Consider the following 15,625-nt stretch of genomic DNA (forward strand, 5'->3'; position numbering starts at 1 on the left):
ACATTTCCGCATGTCAACAAAAACAAGTTTGGGAAATACAAGGGAAGAAATGAAGAGTTCGTGTAGGAGACGTGTGTAGGTCCCGTGTGCTCCTTTCATTTTTGCATGTATCACAAAGCAAACACGTCAAGACTTTCGGTCACATGATGCCAAGCCGGGGCAGACACCAGCTGCAAGGTGCTGCTGCCTCTTCTCCACGACACTGGACACTCACTCCGGACTCTTTATAAAGAAGGACTTTTGTACTGAAAAACCAAGGAGCTCAGTGACCCGTGCACATGTTGAAGTTACAGCAAAAGTTTGACCTGCACAGAGATGTGGTGTCTGACATCCTCAGGAAGGAAGCGTCTGTCTGCCGGGTGAAAGGTGAGGCGTTCAGGTGCCCTCGGTCAGCTTGACGCGGTGTTGCCAGCTTTGATTTGTAAAGTAGCCTAGCTAACAGCGATAGCCGAAGTGTCAAGTGGAAACGTTGAAAAGTATTTTTTCTACTATTTTCATTGGGTTCAGAGTGAGTTTCGACCTATACTGTGCATGTTTGTGTTCACTTGAGGTGTGGACTGAATGATAATTATTGAAAAGAAAATGTTCCCTGGTTAAAATGTACCCTAACTAAGTTTCCATTTTAGCTCTAGCCTCAAAATCAGAAATATAACTTCTAAATGATTTAAAGGTGTTTACAAGTTGAGCACTAGATGGAGCTGTTCACTTTTCACTTTTTTCTTAAAAACTCTCATAAATCTCCAGAACATGGAGCAATTTAAACAGTAATTCAATCACAACTTCCTGAATCAAAGCCCTTAGAATTGTCAGTTCATTAGCTGAGCATCTGTGGAAGTATAATTTGATTTTAATGCATGGAGAGTGTTTCCTTTTTCAGTCTCAATAGAGGGACTAATTTTTTGCAGGATCCAATACGCTAGAAACACTTAAAAACATTATAGGCTACAGCTTCTAAATAACCAAATCTGGGCATTTTTTGCATCAAACATTATACAGAATCACAGAAACACTCATCACCATCAGTGTCTTCAATATGAGCCCCTCAAAGGGTCCCCTGTTGTTTACTATGTGTTCATAATAAGGATTATGTCTGCAGAATACACTGGCACAGTGGACACTTGTATCCTGAACATTGAGAGAGATGAGGGCATCCTTTACTCCTGGAAGGTAAGTCCATAGAGGAGGCACTGCATATTATGTGTTTCTTATACTGGGTATGCTCATTAAGTGAGTGTGATCAATCTAATCCATATTAATCCGGTGCTTTTTCCAATTCAGTTGTGTTACAAGCTGCATTTCACTTCCGAGTCACTTCATTTTACTGTCTATCTGAAAGTTGCACTTTATTCTGCACAAAACAATGTTTTTACCCCTTTATTCCTTTAATTTCACCATAACAATGTCCTAACCTAACCTAAAGCTCCCACATTTCTCCACAGAGTTCCTGTACTTTTTTATATCATACGGACTTTATATGCACTCGGCTTGAGAGCCACTCTGTATCTGAAGTATTCAAATCCCGGATGCCATCCCTCTTCAAATGGACACCATCAAATAAAAAATCCTATATTCTTTCCTCTGCATTTCTCTTTAGTTCTGTCTGACATATTTGGTATTTCTGGAAAGCTCGAGATCTTTACTAGAATATGAAATATAGTTCTCTATGTTGAACTGTGCTTTCTCTGCACAACATACATTTTTAATGATAGACCCGCCAAAGACTCTGTGGGTTTAGGAGGTTAAAGACAGTGTGCAGCCTGCAAACAGAAAATAATCTCTTTTTTAGTGCGAGGTTTACAATTTAATGCATGCCTGGATGTGCTTTGTGCTTTGGGTTTCAAAGAAGACCTGCTTTTATTTTAAGTCTGCTGAGCGCAAAAATGGGGCGATGCGCTGGTTTGAAGTGAGGCAGGTCTAGTCAGGATAGGCAGGGAGGTCAGCCGGGGTAATGAAGAGGTCAAGCATGACGTTCCAAACATGTCATCGTGGTGGAAGACCCCAGTGGGAAAGCGGGTTGGGATTACCCACCTCTGCACTTATTTAATTGATTGATTGATTGATTTCAAGATTCCTGCCCTGACTAGAACTACTCTCTTTTGACAGGGAGCAACAGGAACCACCAGGATTGGGAAATATGATTCCATCACCAAACAGAACAAGGTATTTTACATGTATCCATGTCCCCTTCAGTGCTGTTTTTGCTTTTGTGTACGCCGCTGTCGCTCTGCACTCTCATCCCCATGCGGCCGTGTTTTTGTTCTCTGCAACAGCTCCTGTACTCATTTGACAAGCAGGTGTGTGTCAGCAGCTGTTCCCTGAACAAGGAGGAGACGTTGTTGGGTGAGCCCCTGTGATGTACAACCAATGAATTAACCAGCAATAGACATTATTAACGACAGAGCGCTCTTGGCTCAAAATTATGTTTAAGCTTCAGTGTCTAGAGAGCAGTTCAGGAGTAGTTCTGCATTATTATTTTTCTTCCACCATTGGGGCCAAATCTGTAATATTAAGTCATGTCACTGCACTTCTTCTTCCTCTCTCTCTCTCAGCTGTCAGCTTGGCACAGAATACCAGAGAAGTAGAACACCTCAGACCAAGTAAACACCCTCTCTCAGTTTTGTTTAATGGCTGTGACATTAACCTTTTCTGCTTCTAAAAGTATCTTAAATCCATACCTGGCATTTTCAAACTTGGCCATAATTGTGTTTGATCTTTGCAGTATCCAAGTGTCTGACTCTCCTGATTGAGATCCATCCCATCAACAACACTAAAGTACTCAAGGCAGTTGACTGCAGGGTCAAAGTGCAGGTATATGTGTGTGTGTGTGTGTGTGTTGTCTTGGCTGCTGTCACACAGGTTTTACTGCAGCCAGGAGCTGACGTTGCAGTTACAGTGAGTTGGAGCTTGCAGTGTAAAAGTGCCGTAGACTATTTATGTTATTAAGCTTGCTGAAAGTGCACTGGCCTGTAGTCGCTTTTCTATCACTTTCTCTTTAATCACTTAATCTTTGTTTATTTCTCTTCCTAAATTATGTCATCCCATTAACAGGGGGATATTATAAATGATTATGTAATTAAGCTACTGTGGCTATAAAATATGCATCCCTCACTGTTTGTTGCTAAACCACGCGTTTAGAGACACGCCAAGAATATTTGAGGGCTGCGTTGAAACATAAAAAAATAAAAAAATCTCCAAAGTGATGTCTCTGTTTGGTGACAAGTGTCATAAACTACTTGTTCATACTTCAGATGCTGACTCATGTTTGTCTGCGGCTTTCTCTAGTTCCTCCACGAAGAAACTGACAGGAGATCAGCGCTGGAGAGCCACCTACTGCTGCTGACAGAAGACGGATGTGAGTTTTTGTGTTCTCAGCGAAAATAAACTCTCAGCTCTCAGGAGAAAAATGATTCTTGACATTTATTAGTTGTATTTACACGTAATTATGCTTGTGTGTGTTTCAGATGTGGATCTGTACCACGTTCTGCTGACCAAACAGGAGGGTTATAGAGTGGTTAGTGCTTTGCATTCCCCACATTGCCTGCTCTTTTTCTTTCTGAAGGATGTGTATGTGGACACAGTTGCCTCAGCTAAAGCTGAAAGTATCATTGAGATTTTTTCTGGCTGGTGGCTTTGTGTATAAATTCTTTCAGAGGGTCTACATATCGAGCAATTAATAAGTAAAACAGTTGGAATGTATTTACATAACCTGGTGCAAAGAATATATTATTTTGACCTCATTCTCAGGCGATAAACTACAGTGTCTCCAATTCCCCTGGGGAAAGATGTGCATTACGAATTCAGAATATGTTGAATATGAATGCGTGTATGTGTGTGTGTGTGTGTGTGTGTGTGTGAACTAGGTGATGGCGAATCCAGAGCGCTTGCCCAAAACTGTAGAGAGAATAGTAGAGGATTTTAGTTGGGTCCAGTGGGACGGACACATGCAAAGACTCTACTGTCTCATGCACAAGGTAACGCATGCGGACATGATTGACTACACATGCATTCATCCATACAAAAGGCGGCTGCGTCACTCGTCAGTCAACAGAGCTGCAGAATAACCTCACCAACAATCACGTGTCGTTCACAGGACAAGTTTCTGCTGAGATGTGTTCAGTTTTACTCCAACCATAACTGTGACACTACAGTAAGTCCACTTCATGTCTTGTACTTTAATGCATCAACTGTTTGTGTGCACATGGTTTGTTCTTTCATTCGATAAACCCCTGCAATTCTCTTGTTTTATGTTGTTGTCCAACAGATGGAGCTGCCGATAGAGTTACCTGCTAATCCTTTCCCCGCGGTCAAGTAATTAGAAATATGTTTCCTCAGTTGGCACTTGAATCTGTATTCTACATTCATTTGATTCTTATATTGTACTTGCAATTTAAAAACCTGTGTGTATGTGTGTGTGCGTGTGTGTGTATGACCTACAGGTTTGTTAACCTTGGTTTTGACCACTATCACATGGAGAAACCAGAACGGGAGCTTGTTCGGATGAAAGTATTCACAAACAAAATAGGTAACAAAGTCACACACACATCCATAGACACAGACACACACACACACACACACACACACACACACACACACACACACACACACACACACACACACACACACACACACACACACACACACACACACACACACTCACTTGCCTTGTGTGAATAATGTGCTTTTAAACACGTGCCCTCTCACTCAGATGTGTTACTCCAGTTCCATTAATTATCATCACTAATATGTTTATGTGTGTGTTTTTTATTTCCCTTTGTGAAAACAAGAACGTAAGTGTGTGTTAACATCTTCAGTGCACAGTGAAGCAACAGAATCAGACAATAAAACACAATGCAGGACCTGAATCAAGGCACTTAACGTAATTTACACTTTCACTTTTGGCATGATGATTACTGGAAGAGTTCCATTACAAAATGAAAAATGCTGATTAATGAACATCAAGGTAACCTTTTCTCACTAGGCTTACATATAACAGGGTTCCTACACAAGTATGGAAAGTATGGAAAGTATGGGATTTGATTTTATACATTTCCAGGTCTGGAAAAGTATGGAAAATGGAAACTATTGTATGGAAATATATTTATCTGGGTTTGGTCTTATTCACATTATTATTTTTGTATGCGCTGTTGTACCGAGCTACAACATCCTGGAAATGATTTGGTTACATAATGGCATACAAATTCAGAATAATGAAAACAAATGATAAATTGCATGATTTATTAACATGATAAACATCTATTTACTTAAATGTAACAAATTATTTAAAAAAAAATTTACTGAGACACTGCAAAAACTCAAAATCTTTCCAAGAATATTTGTCTTATTTCTTGTCAAAACTAATCTCTTTCCACTTAAAATAAGACTCATCACCTAAAAATTAACTTGTTTTTAGATCATTTGCACTTGTTTCAAACAAATTTTCACTTGAAATAAGTAGAAAAATCTGCCAGTGAAAGGAAGTTTGTGCTTGTAATAAGAAAGAAAAACTTGCTCCACTATCAGATTTTTCTACTTATTTCAAGTGAAAATCTGCTTGAAAGAAGTAAAAAGTGTCTAAAAACAAGCTGCTTTTTATGTGATGAGTCTTATTTTGAGTAGAATGAGATTTGTTTTGACTAGAAATAAGACAAATATTCTTGGTTACAAGTTTTTTGCAGTGGAAGTCCGGAAATTAGGGTCTGGAAAAAGTATGGAATTTGGAAATGTAAAATGTGTAGGAACCCTGATATAAGAATTGCTCTGATAATAGAAACAGGTTAAAAGTGGATGCTCAAACAATGAACAAGCTGATTACATAAGTAGAGTGATTATTCATTGAAATTGATTAAATTTGTTATTTCTAAATGAAAAACCTCCTTGTCTCAGTGACTGATACAATTTCAACATCAGATTTTAAAATGTGAATAGATTCTCCAACAAAACAAACCAAAAGGCACTGATTTGATCTCACATTGATTTTCATGAACATTCACATGGATGTTTCTGGTCCTGAAATAACAGCACCTACGAAGTTGATATGCATCTCCTCCGTCCCTGTGGTTTTGTTTTCAGGAAGCATGTGTGTCTGCTACAGCCAACCTCAAAAGGACAAACGGGAACTAATATACACCGTGGTTTTGGTTCACAAAGGTGTGTGTGCGCCGCTGACTCTTGTCAAAAGAAAAGTTTGAAGTTTCTACTGTACCTCCAGCACGTGGCGACTCAATTTCTGTCTTTCTGCAGACTGCAGCAAAACGTTCAGAGTGTCTCTGGGCAGCGACCTGTCGCAACACAAAGCTGCACAACTCCATCCACTCTTCATCCCCATAGGTCAGTGTGCACACAGGAATGTGATACAAGCACACACACACACATCATTCTGCTTAGAAATTCAACTCTCTGTGTGTGTATGAGTTTGTTAGCTTGCCTGCCAAACATGCATAAACAGAAACACTGACTCGCAAATACAAATAAGTGTGTGTGTCCTCATGCAACCTAATAGAGGTCTAGTGTGCTTCTAGCATACTTAAACACAACACACACATACACACACACTGACGGTGATGTTATGGCGTTTTTCTATGTAGGTTACTACATCCTGGTGTATCTGAAGGATTGTTTCCTCCACTGTGTCAACACCAGGCAGCAGGAGATGCTCTGTCACTCCCTCTTCCTCTCTGGTAAGACAAAGTTTTTGTACAAATCATGTCTAAGATGAGTGAAAGCTGGTTGTCCATCCTCTTTCTCAGCTGCAGTGCACACATATGTGATTTAGATTGTATTCTGATATGATGTTTTAAACATGGGACCTGTGCAAACATGGAGCTTTCACTGATATTTGCCTGTCGGAAAAGAAAGTCCTCATATTCATTCTCTGTCTGTTCCAACACCTCTAAGGTCAGGATGTGGACTTGGGCCTGCAGTGTCGCAGCGTGGCTAACTTCACGGTGCTGCACACAGAGGAGGAGTCTTCTGGTCGCCTGCTGGACCTGACCACTGGAAAGATCCACGCAGCTGAGCTCAGCCCTGCCTACCTGCTGCAGATACTGCGCTCATCTTCTAGGTGAGCATGATCCATTCGCTTATGGTGGAAATAAAGTGTCTGTATATATTCAGGGTAAATATTTAGGTGGCATTTATGTAGCTAGAGAAGAGGATGGGAGAGTATAGGTAGGAAGCAGACAAGTGAGGGTTATTTCTGTGTGTGCACCTGCTGAGCCTTTCTGTGAAAATTAAAAAGAAAAAGAAAAAAAAAAATATATATATATAGCTCTAACTTGATTCTATGCCAGTGGGCAATTTGGATCGAAGCATCCTGCTCAATAAAGATGCAGCAGTGGCTCTTTGCTCTGTTTCCCGTCCATGGACATTTTTTATTCAATTCATTCATATTTCAACTCTAGACCACTTTCTTTTTGTTTTAAACCACACATACATCACTGTGTAGGTGACTGCTGGCCGTCTGCCTCAGCATCTGCGCCTCTGTGTTTGTATATGCTTATGCTGTATAAAAGGTAAATTTGTTGTACATCCCCTTCCGTCCAAGGTGTCCCAGTGGCTGGACCGACCCTCAGCGCCTGGCCGCCCTCCACTGCCTTCTGGTTTACATGGGAAACGACCCAAGCTTGGAGCTGAAGGTACAGATGGGAGGGAGGGAAGGAGTTGGGAGGACACAATTATTGGCATTTCAAGCAAATGTACTGAAACAGGAAAAAGTCCCTGGGTTAAATGTTTGCATTTTCCCAAATAAAAGGTACAAGACAACTTCTAGGCCCACAGAGCAAGCACACCTTTTATTCTGTTTTGTTATGCAACACATTATCATTATTTTTGTACAAACCTTTTCCGTTTTCAGGATTTAAATGCAGTCACAAGAATCTTTTGAGAATAAATGTCCCAAAAATTGATGTTCACCTTAGAGGAAAAAATTCTCTGCACTTCTATGTAAATTCTGTAGGTGTCAACCTTGAGTTGGAGGAGAGGAGATGGAGAAAAAGAAAAAGCAAGGGGGTGAAATAAAACAGCAGCATAGAGAAGACAAGTGGACAGAGATCAAACAAAGACAGAGAGAAAGGGACAGATATGTTGTTTGGGCACAGCGCTAACGATGACTCAGACTCTATTAGTGCTGCACCTAAATTAAGACGTTCCTGCCGCTCTGATAGATTGTAATAAATTCTTTCTGTAGAGGTTAAATGAGTCACCAGCTTCATTAGTGCAGCCAGCACTGGGAAATTGGACACCACACATAACTTCAGTATTCTTTGTAGACTTGGTTAATGGGGCCAGCAGCACAAAAAAGTAGCGGCTTTGATAAAGGTGATTGCTCGTTAACATTTCTCCCTTTGTTCACAGTAGTTTGCAACTTTAACAGAACAAAACTAAGTCCTTCCACTCTTCGTTTTACTTCTCTCTAGTTCCAGTCTATTTAACGGTTATTGTTATGTTTAACGTCTCTGGCCTCAAAGTGACTCGTGGCAAAGACGCACTTCTTCAAACAGCATGGGGAATGGGCAGCGGAAAATGAGTTTTCACTCTGATGCTCTGTGGCTGTAGGATTTTCAGGGTCTATCTTTGAGGACATCAGTAATTTTTCACATTTCTGTAATGTAAACAGTACAACATCAAAGCTAGATCATCAAAAAAAGCCTTATCAGGAACTTAGACTTTTATTATATCAGTCTACAGCCATGCAATCGTATCTATCTCCTCATCCGACGGGCTATTTTATTTATTTTTTATTTTCAAATGTTGAACTTCTCTCTTTAAAGAATAGAAAATCAACTAAGGCTGTGTTAGATTGTTCACTTTATAAGAATAACTTTATTTGTATAGCACCTCTGACACACAAAATGCAGCTCAAAGTGCTTTACACTTGAAGCAATAAAAGGAGCAAACAAACAAATAGAGCAGGAGAAAATAAATGTAAGAGCATACATAAAAATATACATTATTAAGAAATAAAAAAATAAAAGAGAAAATTCAATAAAAACAGGTTCAAGGGATAAAACACAAATGGATTTACTGAAAGCCTTCCTGTCGAGTTATGTCATAAGGTTGTTTTATTTTAATGTCCTCGGGTTGTGGCCTGTTTATTGTACATGCTCAGGTCTTTACACAGTTTTGATGCATAGTTGATAAAAGCAGCTTCCCCACCTTGTTTGTGAAGGGTTGGGGTTTGGTCACAATCAGAAAAGCAGCTGTGGATGATCTCAGAGCTTTTTGTGGATGATAAGATCTAAAAAATATAAGTGATATAGCGTTTATAGGTGATTAAAAGGACTTACAAAACAATTCTAAAAGACCCAGGGAGCCTGTGCACATCTAACAGCTGCAACAGGAGTGTTATGCTCTCTATCTGTCTGGTCGAAGTTTGTACGTAAATGTACTAATGAGAATGCAGTACAGCTGTGGCCCAGTGCTCAGCTCCCACCTGTGTGACACCTGTCTCCTGTGTGTTTCCATCATGCCACTAGATTATTGAATGGCTGTGTGACAACGTGAACGCCTTCGCCTCCTTTGATCAGATCCAGGAGTTCATTCTAGGTCGGTGGCAGCCGAAGCAGCTGAAGGGGACACAAATCTCCTGAGTATCACTTCGACTTCCTTTTTCAGGAGTCCAACTCCTTTCTTGCCTTGTTTTTTTTTTTATGTCCTCTCTTCTTTGTGCTTTACAAGAGCCGCCTTGCATCTTGTCTGCACAAAGCCCAATTCTTTCATCAACTCTTAAATTTTTTGTTCTTGCCGACTTCTTTTTGCCAAGCGTCCCACGCAGACCTTAAGAGTTTCGAAAAAATACACGTGGTTATTTTAAGGCCTTGGGGACTTGCACATAAAACGGTGCGAACATGGTTGAAGTCCAGACAGACGCCCGGCGGCACATTTGTATGCACCAGCACGTCCGCCTGGTATTCTGTTAAAGACATAACTCAAGAACAGCACATGATATTGATGATTCATTTCATATTTAAGAAAACAGTCATCACCCAGAGATTAGACCATCACATTAGATGCTCAAGCACCTTGATGCATAAATTAGCATTTTATTGGAGCTGCAATAACTTCTTTAACTCGCTCTCAGATACAGAGGTTATTTTAATTCAGATGATAGTGTGGAGTGCATGAAATTAACGACTCATTTTTGACCTCTGCTTCTTAATATTTCAAATTGATCATGGTGGGACGTGGGCTGAGGTGTTTTATTTGGGCATATTTATGTAAAAGATACAACATAAATGTGTTTGAAAGCAGAGTTTGAGTTCTCCCTCTGACTGTGATGTCTGTGTTGCAGCCTCTTTGTACAGGATAAGCTACGACAAGTCTCTCAGCCTGGATAAAGTCCTGCCGTACTCCTCTGTATTCGACAAGAAGGTACCTACATGCACATTTGCATTTGCATGGAAAATAAAACCCTGTATGTATAGCTGTGAATGCAAAGAGGGTACACTTGTTCAATTTCACTCTTTAGTGGTACACGCACACACTCACGTCTGCTGCCTTTGCGTGTTCCAGGAGGTACCAGTGTGTCTGCTGACGATCCCTGGTGTGTTGTGTACCACCGAGCTGCATATTGAGTCTGTGCTAAAAGGGAAGGTAAAAACATGCTCTTCAATTTTTAAAATGCATGTCTAAAAGTAGTTACAGCATAAAACTTCAGACCGGAGATTAAATTTAGACAACGTGCGTGTTGCATAACTTGTCATACATGCTCTAGGTGATACAATACAATGACTGGAGCCGGCTCAGATGTAAAAAACTGTGTAATATTATTCGCACTTGGGTGCAACTCAGATGCAATTATCTGCAAATGTTTGCAGCAGCGTCCTTGCTTTGTTACTTTGGCTGTGCTGTGTGTTTGAATTGTGTTGTGCCTGCGTGCGTCTCTAGGGTTTCTGGACAGAACTGCAGTGGAACACAGAAAGGACAAAATATCTGGACGCTGTTCCCAACCCCAGATACAGAACCTCACACATACAGGCCGAGTGGGACAAACTGGTGAGTGTGTTTATGTCTTTTCTGTGTTTTTGTGTGTGTGCCGCAACAATGCATGTATATCTATTGACACAAATGAAGTTCAGTTGATTAAGTGATGTTAAATGTGTATGTGTGTGTTCTTGTTGGAAATCCTGTGGGCTTTTGTCAAACAGCTGGAGCGTATTTTCAGCCCTCCCATGACAGCTTTTCTCGTTTCAGAGGTCCGAGACGAGACCATCCAGCTACATGAATCACCTGGAGGAGAACACAAAGAAGTAGGTCTGCCTCCCACCGGAGCTCCGTTAAGAAAAGTACCACAGTCCTGAAACTAGAGAGAGAAGAGAGGGGGAGAGAGCGAGGGGCGCCGTGCACCTCCGCACTGCGTTCTGTTTGGAAAACACACCCTGCTCTAATGAGCGCTATAATTTTAAACCTGGAAAGGTTTGTGACACCACCGGTTCAATCTTCATAGAGGTTGACATAGATTAGCGTGGTGCTCCAGTTTTCAAAAATATAAGCTTATATTTAGGCGTCAAAATCAGGTCTGGCAACACGTAAAGTGAGAAGACGGTGAAACTGACTTCGGCTGCAGAAGTTCATCTTCGCTAATGACACTGATTCCTGGAACTCAGTGCGAAGTGCATTGAGCTTTACCGATCTTGAAGGCACATAGGTGGTGTTATTCTATATTTTCTCATATATAATTGTCAGTATGTCACTTTGAAAAGAGCAAAACAAACAATGCCTGACTCCACCTGTCATCACATTCAGACTTCCAGCCTCAGCTCGAAGCCTTTTGGTTTATTCTGAAGATTTAAATCTTTAAAAATGGCTCTCAAGCATGCCGTTTATGTTTTTTAAAAAGGTTTTTTTTAATCCCAACAGCTGGGCACTGTAGTTTTTTTTAATCAAACTTATCTTGTATGGGAGAAAGAAGTGAAGTCAGTAACATCTGGTCATTTCCAGCAGTGTATGTTGGACTGTGTAAATAAACTCCAGAGACCATGTGCGTTGTAATGAAAGAACCTGTTCGTCAGTGCAGTGCAGAGCAATAAACAGTATCTGGCTGTGATGACACAGACAATACTTGTTAGTTGAATCAGATAACTGTTGGATCTTATCTTTTCATTAATAGAGTATCTTCGTTAACCATGCTTGAGTGGAGATATTCACCCAAAAATGTGTTTAATGATGAAGCTACTCTTGTCAATTCTGAAGTTTAATCAGTTAGTTGAAGAATAAAACATTATCTAATATAATAAATATGTGAAGCAAGTTTAAAAAGTACTTTGAGTTTATATTTTATAAAGACAAAGTACTAAAACTCTACTATTTCTTCGAAAAAATGTAAGATTATTTGATTTGTGCTACGTTGCAGCTCAATGAAATTCACTCCATAATTTCCCCGGCCTGTTGGGAGCCTTGATAAATATGGAACAGGGTTGTTGATGGTGCAAGTTCAATTTCTAAAACCAATGTGGAGAAAAGACAAGAAAAGGTCTTCCCTGTGTCTGCTCTCTGTGTAACTGTCACAGCTTAGTTACTTCCACTCTACCTCTGCTGCTGATGCTTTTCTCCACTTTCACTCTTCCTTTATTCACCTTCCTCTGTCTCTCTCCAAACACTTAAAAACTTGAAAGTGAGATAAAACCCTGCGCCCGCTTCTTTTATTGTTCTGTGTGAAATCTTTTGTAGCTGGTTACCTGGTGTCTCCCTGAATTAAAATAGGTTAAAGAAAATGAGATTATAACTGCAGCCCCTCAGCGCTTTATAATAAAGCCACTTGAAGATGTCTGCGTACCTGTATCCATCACTGAGGTGAACCTGCCGTGAATTGAGAACAACTCTGTCCGGTTCATGCCAGGTATCAAACCGGCAGCTTCTCACTTCATAATTAGCTTCTCCTCCTTCAGGCCAAACTCCAGCACCTGCTTACAAACTTTCTGCTTTTGTAGTTTTGATATATTTCTGCTGCCGACCGCAGCAGCGCAGCATTATACTGCCTGGGCTTACAGCATAAAGAGTAAGACTCTTATTATAATGCAGGCTTGAGGGATTGTTCTCACACAAAGCTTTTCTTCTTATTTTGTAGAGTTCTATCAATGGTGGACACCTGGTGTCTGGGTAAGCACACTGAACATGCACATGCACAGACAAACATAAATCCATAGCTGCAACACACACACATACACACAGGTACACACACAAACACAGGGGATGTGAGTGTCATAAATAACAAAACCTTGGCTTATAATGAAACTCAAAACTGAGTGTGAAAGTGTTTCGGTTTGTGCGTTTGTGTGTTCTTCTGAGGTCGCATTCTTCGTGCCCACTAGAGAATTCAGCTGAACCGAACCACCACACTAATTTATCTTGGAAGGAGAGGCTGAGAGAGAAGTGAGGGAGAGGAGAGGGGAGGGGAGGGAGGAGGAGAAAACAGGAGGAGGAGGTGGGGGAGTGAGGAGGAGTATGAAAAAAAGAAAAGTGAAGAATGTATTGTTATATAACAGTGGGGAGTTTAGGTACTTCCTTCCCTTCTCTCTCTCTCCCTCTTTGTATGTCCATCTCTCTCATGACTCTGCTGCAGCTGCTTCGTGTCAGAAGCGAGACAGGACCTTCCTTCACCTCAGTCAATACACACAGATGATCTCATGCACCCGCAGCCTCCCTCAGATTCTCCACTAACACGCACACACAATCATTTTCCCTGCACCGAACCTTATATGATAACACTCATGTCATGTAAGGATGCCTGTTGTTGCTATGTGACACATGATGCTGAATCCTCCATCAAGTGTGGAGATCTGGATCAGGCCTAGGGCTAAAGATTATTTTCTTCATTTTTTACATTCATATCTTTTTATTAAATGTGAAAAATAGTGGAGAAAAAAAAAACAATTTCCATGATCCAGATGTGATGTGTTTGTCAGAGCATTGGTGCAAACCCATTTCAGAAGAGAAAAGCTGCAAAAATCCTCTTTTTGGAGTGGCTGAAAAGTAAAAAAAAAAAAAAACTAAAAGAAGCATTTCTACTTTTATGAGGTAAATTACAAAATTAATGAATCAATTATCAAAACCTTTAACTGTTAATTTCCTAACTGGGAGCTTGTGAGTACACGAGCAGCGGCGCCTCCCGTTGGTGTGAAGTCAAAAGGCGCTGAACCTGCTCGCTCTGAATAAAACCATCAGCTAAATGTCTAAAATATGCTAATTTAAAACAGTTGATAACTTTGAAGCGCTAACAGGCATACAGGGAAATCTGGCAGCGCAGCCTGTCAGTTAGCCGCTGCCCTGCCAGCGTTATTTATATCTGTAACATATTACTGTGTAACATCAAAAAGCACAGCCTCTCGCATGGGTGAAGAAGTCATCAAACGATGGTGTGAGTGTGTGTGTGTGTGTGTGTGTAATAATTCATCTAAAAGTAGCCAAGCTGCAGCGCCGTCCACTTTTGTGCGACTGACATAAAACAACTCCAGCAACACACACACACACACACACACACACTGAGGAGGATCTCAGCGTCCAAACCCCTCAAGCTTCAGGGTTTATTTTTTGAAATAAAACACCCCCAGAAGAATCTATTAATATCTCCGATTCTCTCTTTTTTAAATGTTTTTTATTAACGTCATAAACAAGTTTGAGTGTGTCCTCCAGTCACACTGATGATCTGTTGATGATGTCACAGCTCTGACACACCTGTGGTCTTCAGTTTAGAGATGCAGCAGCGTGAATCTCTTTCATCTCTCTGTTGCCCGCTCTCCTTTAGATAAGAAGGTGGTGCCGCTCTTCCAGGAGGAGGACCATCAACAGAGGCTGCTCATAGGCCTGGTGAGACATTCAACACACACTCACACACACACAGGGTGGTCAGAGGGAGCTTTTTGATGCTCGGGGTCTTGACCCTCCCTTTGTTTCTGTGGGGAAATCTTAATGCTACAGCAGGCGGTGACATTTTAGACAAGCGAGTTTCCAACTTTCGGGGGTAAAACTTTGTGCCGAGCGCTTTCATGTCAGTGACCTCATGCACAAAGTGAGATCCGGAAAGAAATTGGGTTTTCCCAGTTTGGTGCTGAGGAGCTTGACTGGCCGGCACCGAGCGCCTGAGTCCTGACCTCGACCTCGTCCGACACCTACGGGACTGAACCGAAACACCGACTGACTCTGAGCAAAGGCTTATGTATCTATGTATGAGCTGGGCAACAACAACTCAGGACAGTTGTGTTACTGTGTGAGGAGCAAAAACACTTTGAATTCACAATGTGGCATAAAATTAATTAAAGTTGGGTTTAATTATTTTGAGTGACAGGCTGCATTTGTTTAGTTTTCAGACATTTTCACACCATCCAGAGTTTTTAGTTAAAATCAGAAACCTTCCAGTTATAATGAGGACATGGTTGTTGATTACAGCGACTCTACCCATCACCATGGCACCCACCTCACTAATGCTCCAGTGGCTGAATGGGATATATATAGCTGGTTATCTTAGCTTAGCATAAAGACTATAGAAACAAGTGGGAACAGCTAGCCCGGCTCTTGTCTAGAGGCAAGAAAATGTGCCTACGTCTTCCTCTAAAGTTTACTAATTAGCACGTCACAGCTCACTGTGAAGATCTTGGAGGGGATTTTTAGTTTGAACTTGGATTCTCTTGAA

At 40.9% G+C, this 15,625-nt stretch overlaps 1 protein-coding gene across 2 annotated transcripts in view; it reads left to right on the forward strand.

The window, feature by feature from the left end:
* Window positions 1–15,625, forward strand: part of gsap (gamma-secretase activating protein) — a 30,931-nt gene continuing 15,306 nt past the window's right edge. For both annotated transcript variants that reach the window (XM_085768975.1, XM_085768976.1), the window contains exons 1-24: window positions 1–366; window positions 1,097–1,167; window positions 2,104–2,160; window positions 2,271–2,340; window positions 2,550–2,597; window positions 2,720–2,808; window positions 3,283–3,352; window positions 3,462–3,511; window positions 3,861–3,971; window positions 4,091–4,147; window positions 4,262–4,308; window positions 4,437–4,522; window positions 6,070–6,147; window positions 6,241–6,327; window positions 6,585–6,677; window positions 6,895–7,060; window positions 7,544–7,634; window positions 9,474–9,543; window positions 10,289–10,368; window positions 10,510–10,590; window positions 10,885–10,992; window positions 11,191–11,246; window positions 13,064–13,095; window positions 14,741–14,802. In XM_085768975.1, coding sequence (XP_085625101.1) covers window positions 279–366; window positions 1,097–1,167; window positions 2,104–2,160; window positions 2,271–2,340; window positions 2,550–2,597; window positions 2,720–2,808; window positions 3,283–3,352; window positions 3,462–3,511; window positions 3,861–3,971; window positions 4,091–4,147; window positions 4,262–4,308; window positions 4,437–4,522; window positions 6,070–6,147; window positions 6,241–6,327; window positions 6,585–6,677; window positions 6,895–7,060; window positions 7,544–7,634; window positions 9,474–9,543; window positions 10,289–10,368; window positions 10,510–10,590; window positions 10,885–10,992; window positions 11,191–11,246; window positions 13,064–13,095; window positions 14,741–14,802 — 1,848 coding nt within the window. In that variant the 5' untranslated portion in view covers window positions 1–278. The remainder of the gene's footprint in view (window positions 367–1,096; window positions 1,168–2,103; window positions 2,161–2,270; window positions 2,341–2,549; window positions 2,598–2,719; window positions 2,809–3,282; window positions 3,353–3,461; window positions 3,512–3,860; window positions 3,972–4,090; window positions 4,148–4,261; window positions 4,309–4,436; window positions 4,523–6,069; window positions 6,148–6,240; window positions 6,328–6,584; window positions 6,678–6,894; window positions 7,061–7,543; window positions 7,635–9,473; window positions 9,544–10,288; window positions 10,369–10,509; window positions 10,591–10,884; window positions 10,993–11,190; window positions 11,247–13,063; window positions 13,096–14,740; window positions 14,803–15,625) is intronic.

The sequence above is a fragment of the Trachurus japonicus genome, chromosome 23 (genome assembly GCF_045865225.1).
Source record: "Trachurus japonicus isolate A0001 chromosome 23, Traja_1.0".
Classification (NCBI taxonomy): Eukaryota; Metazoa; Chordata; class Actinopteri; order Carangiformes; family Carangidae; genus Trachurus; species Trachurus japonicus.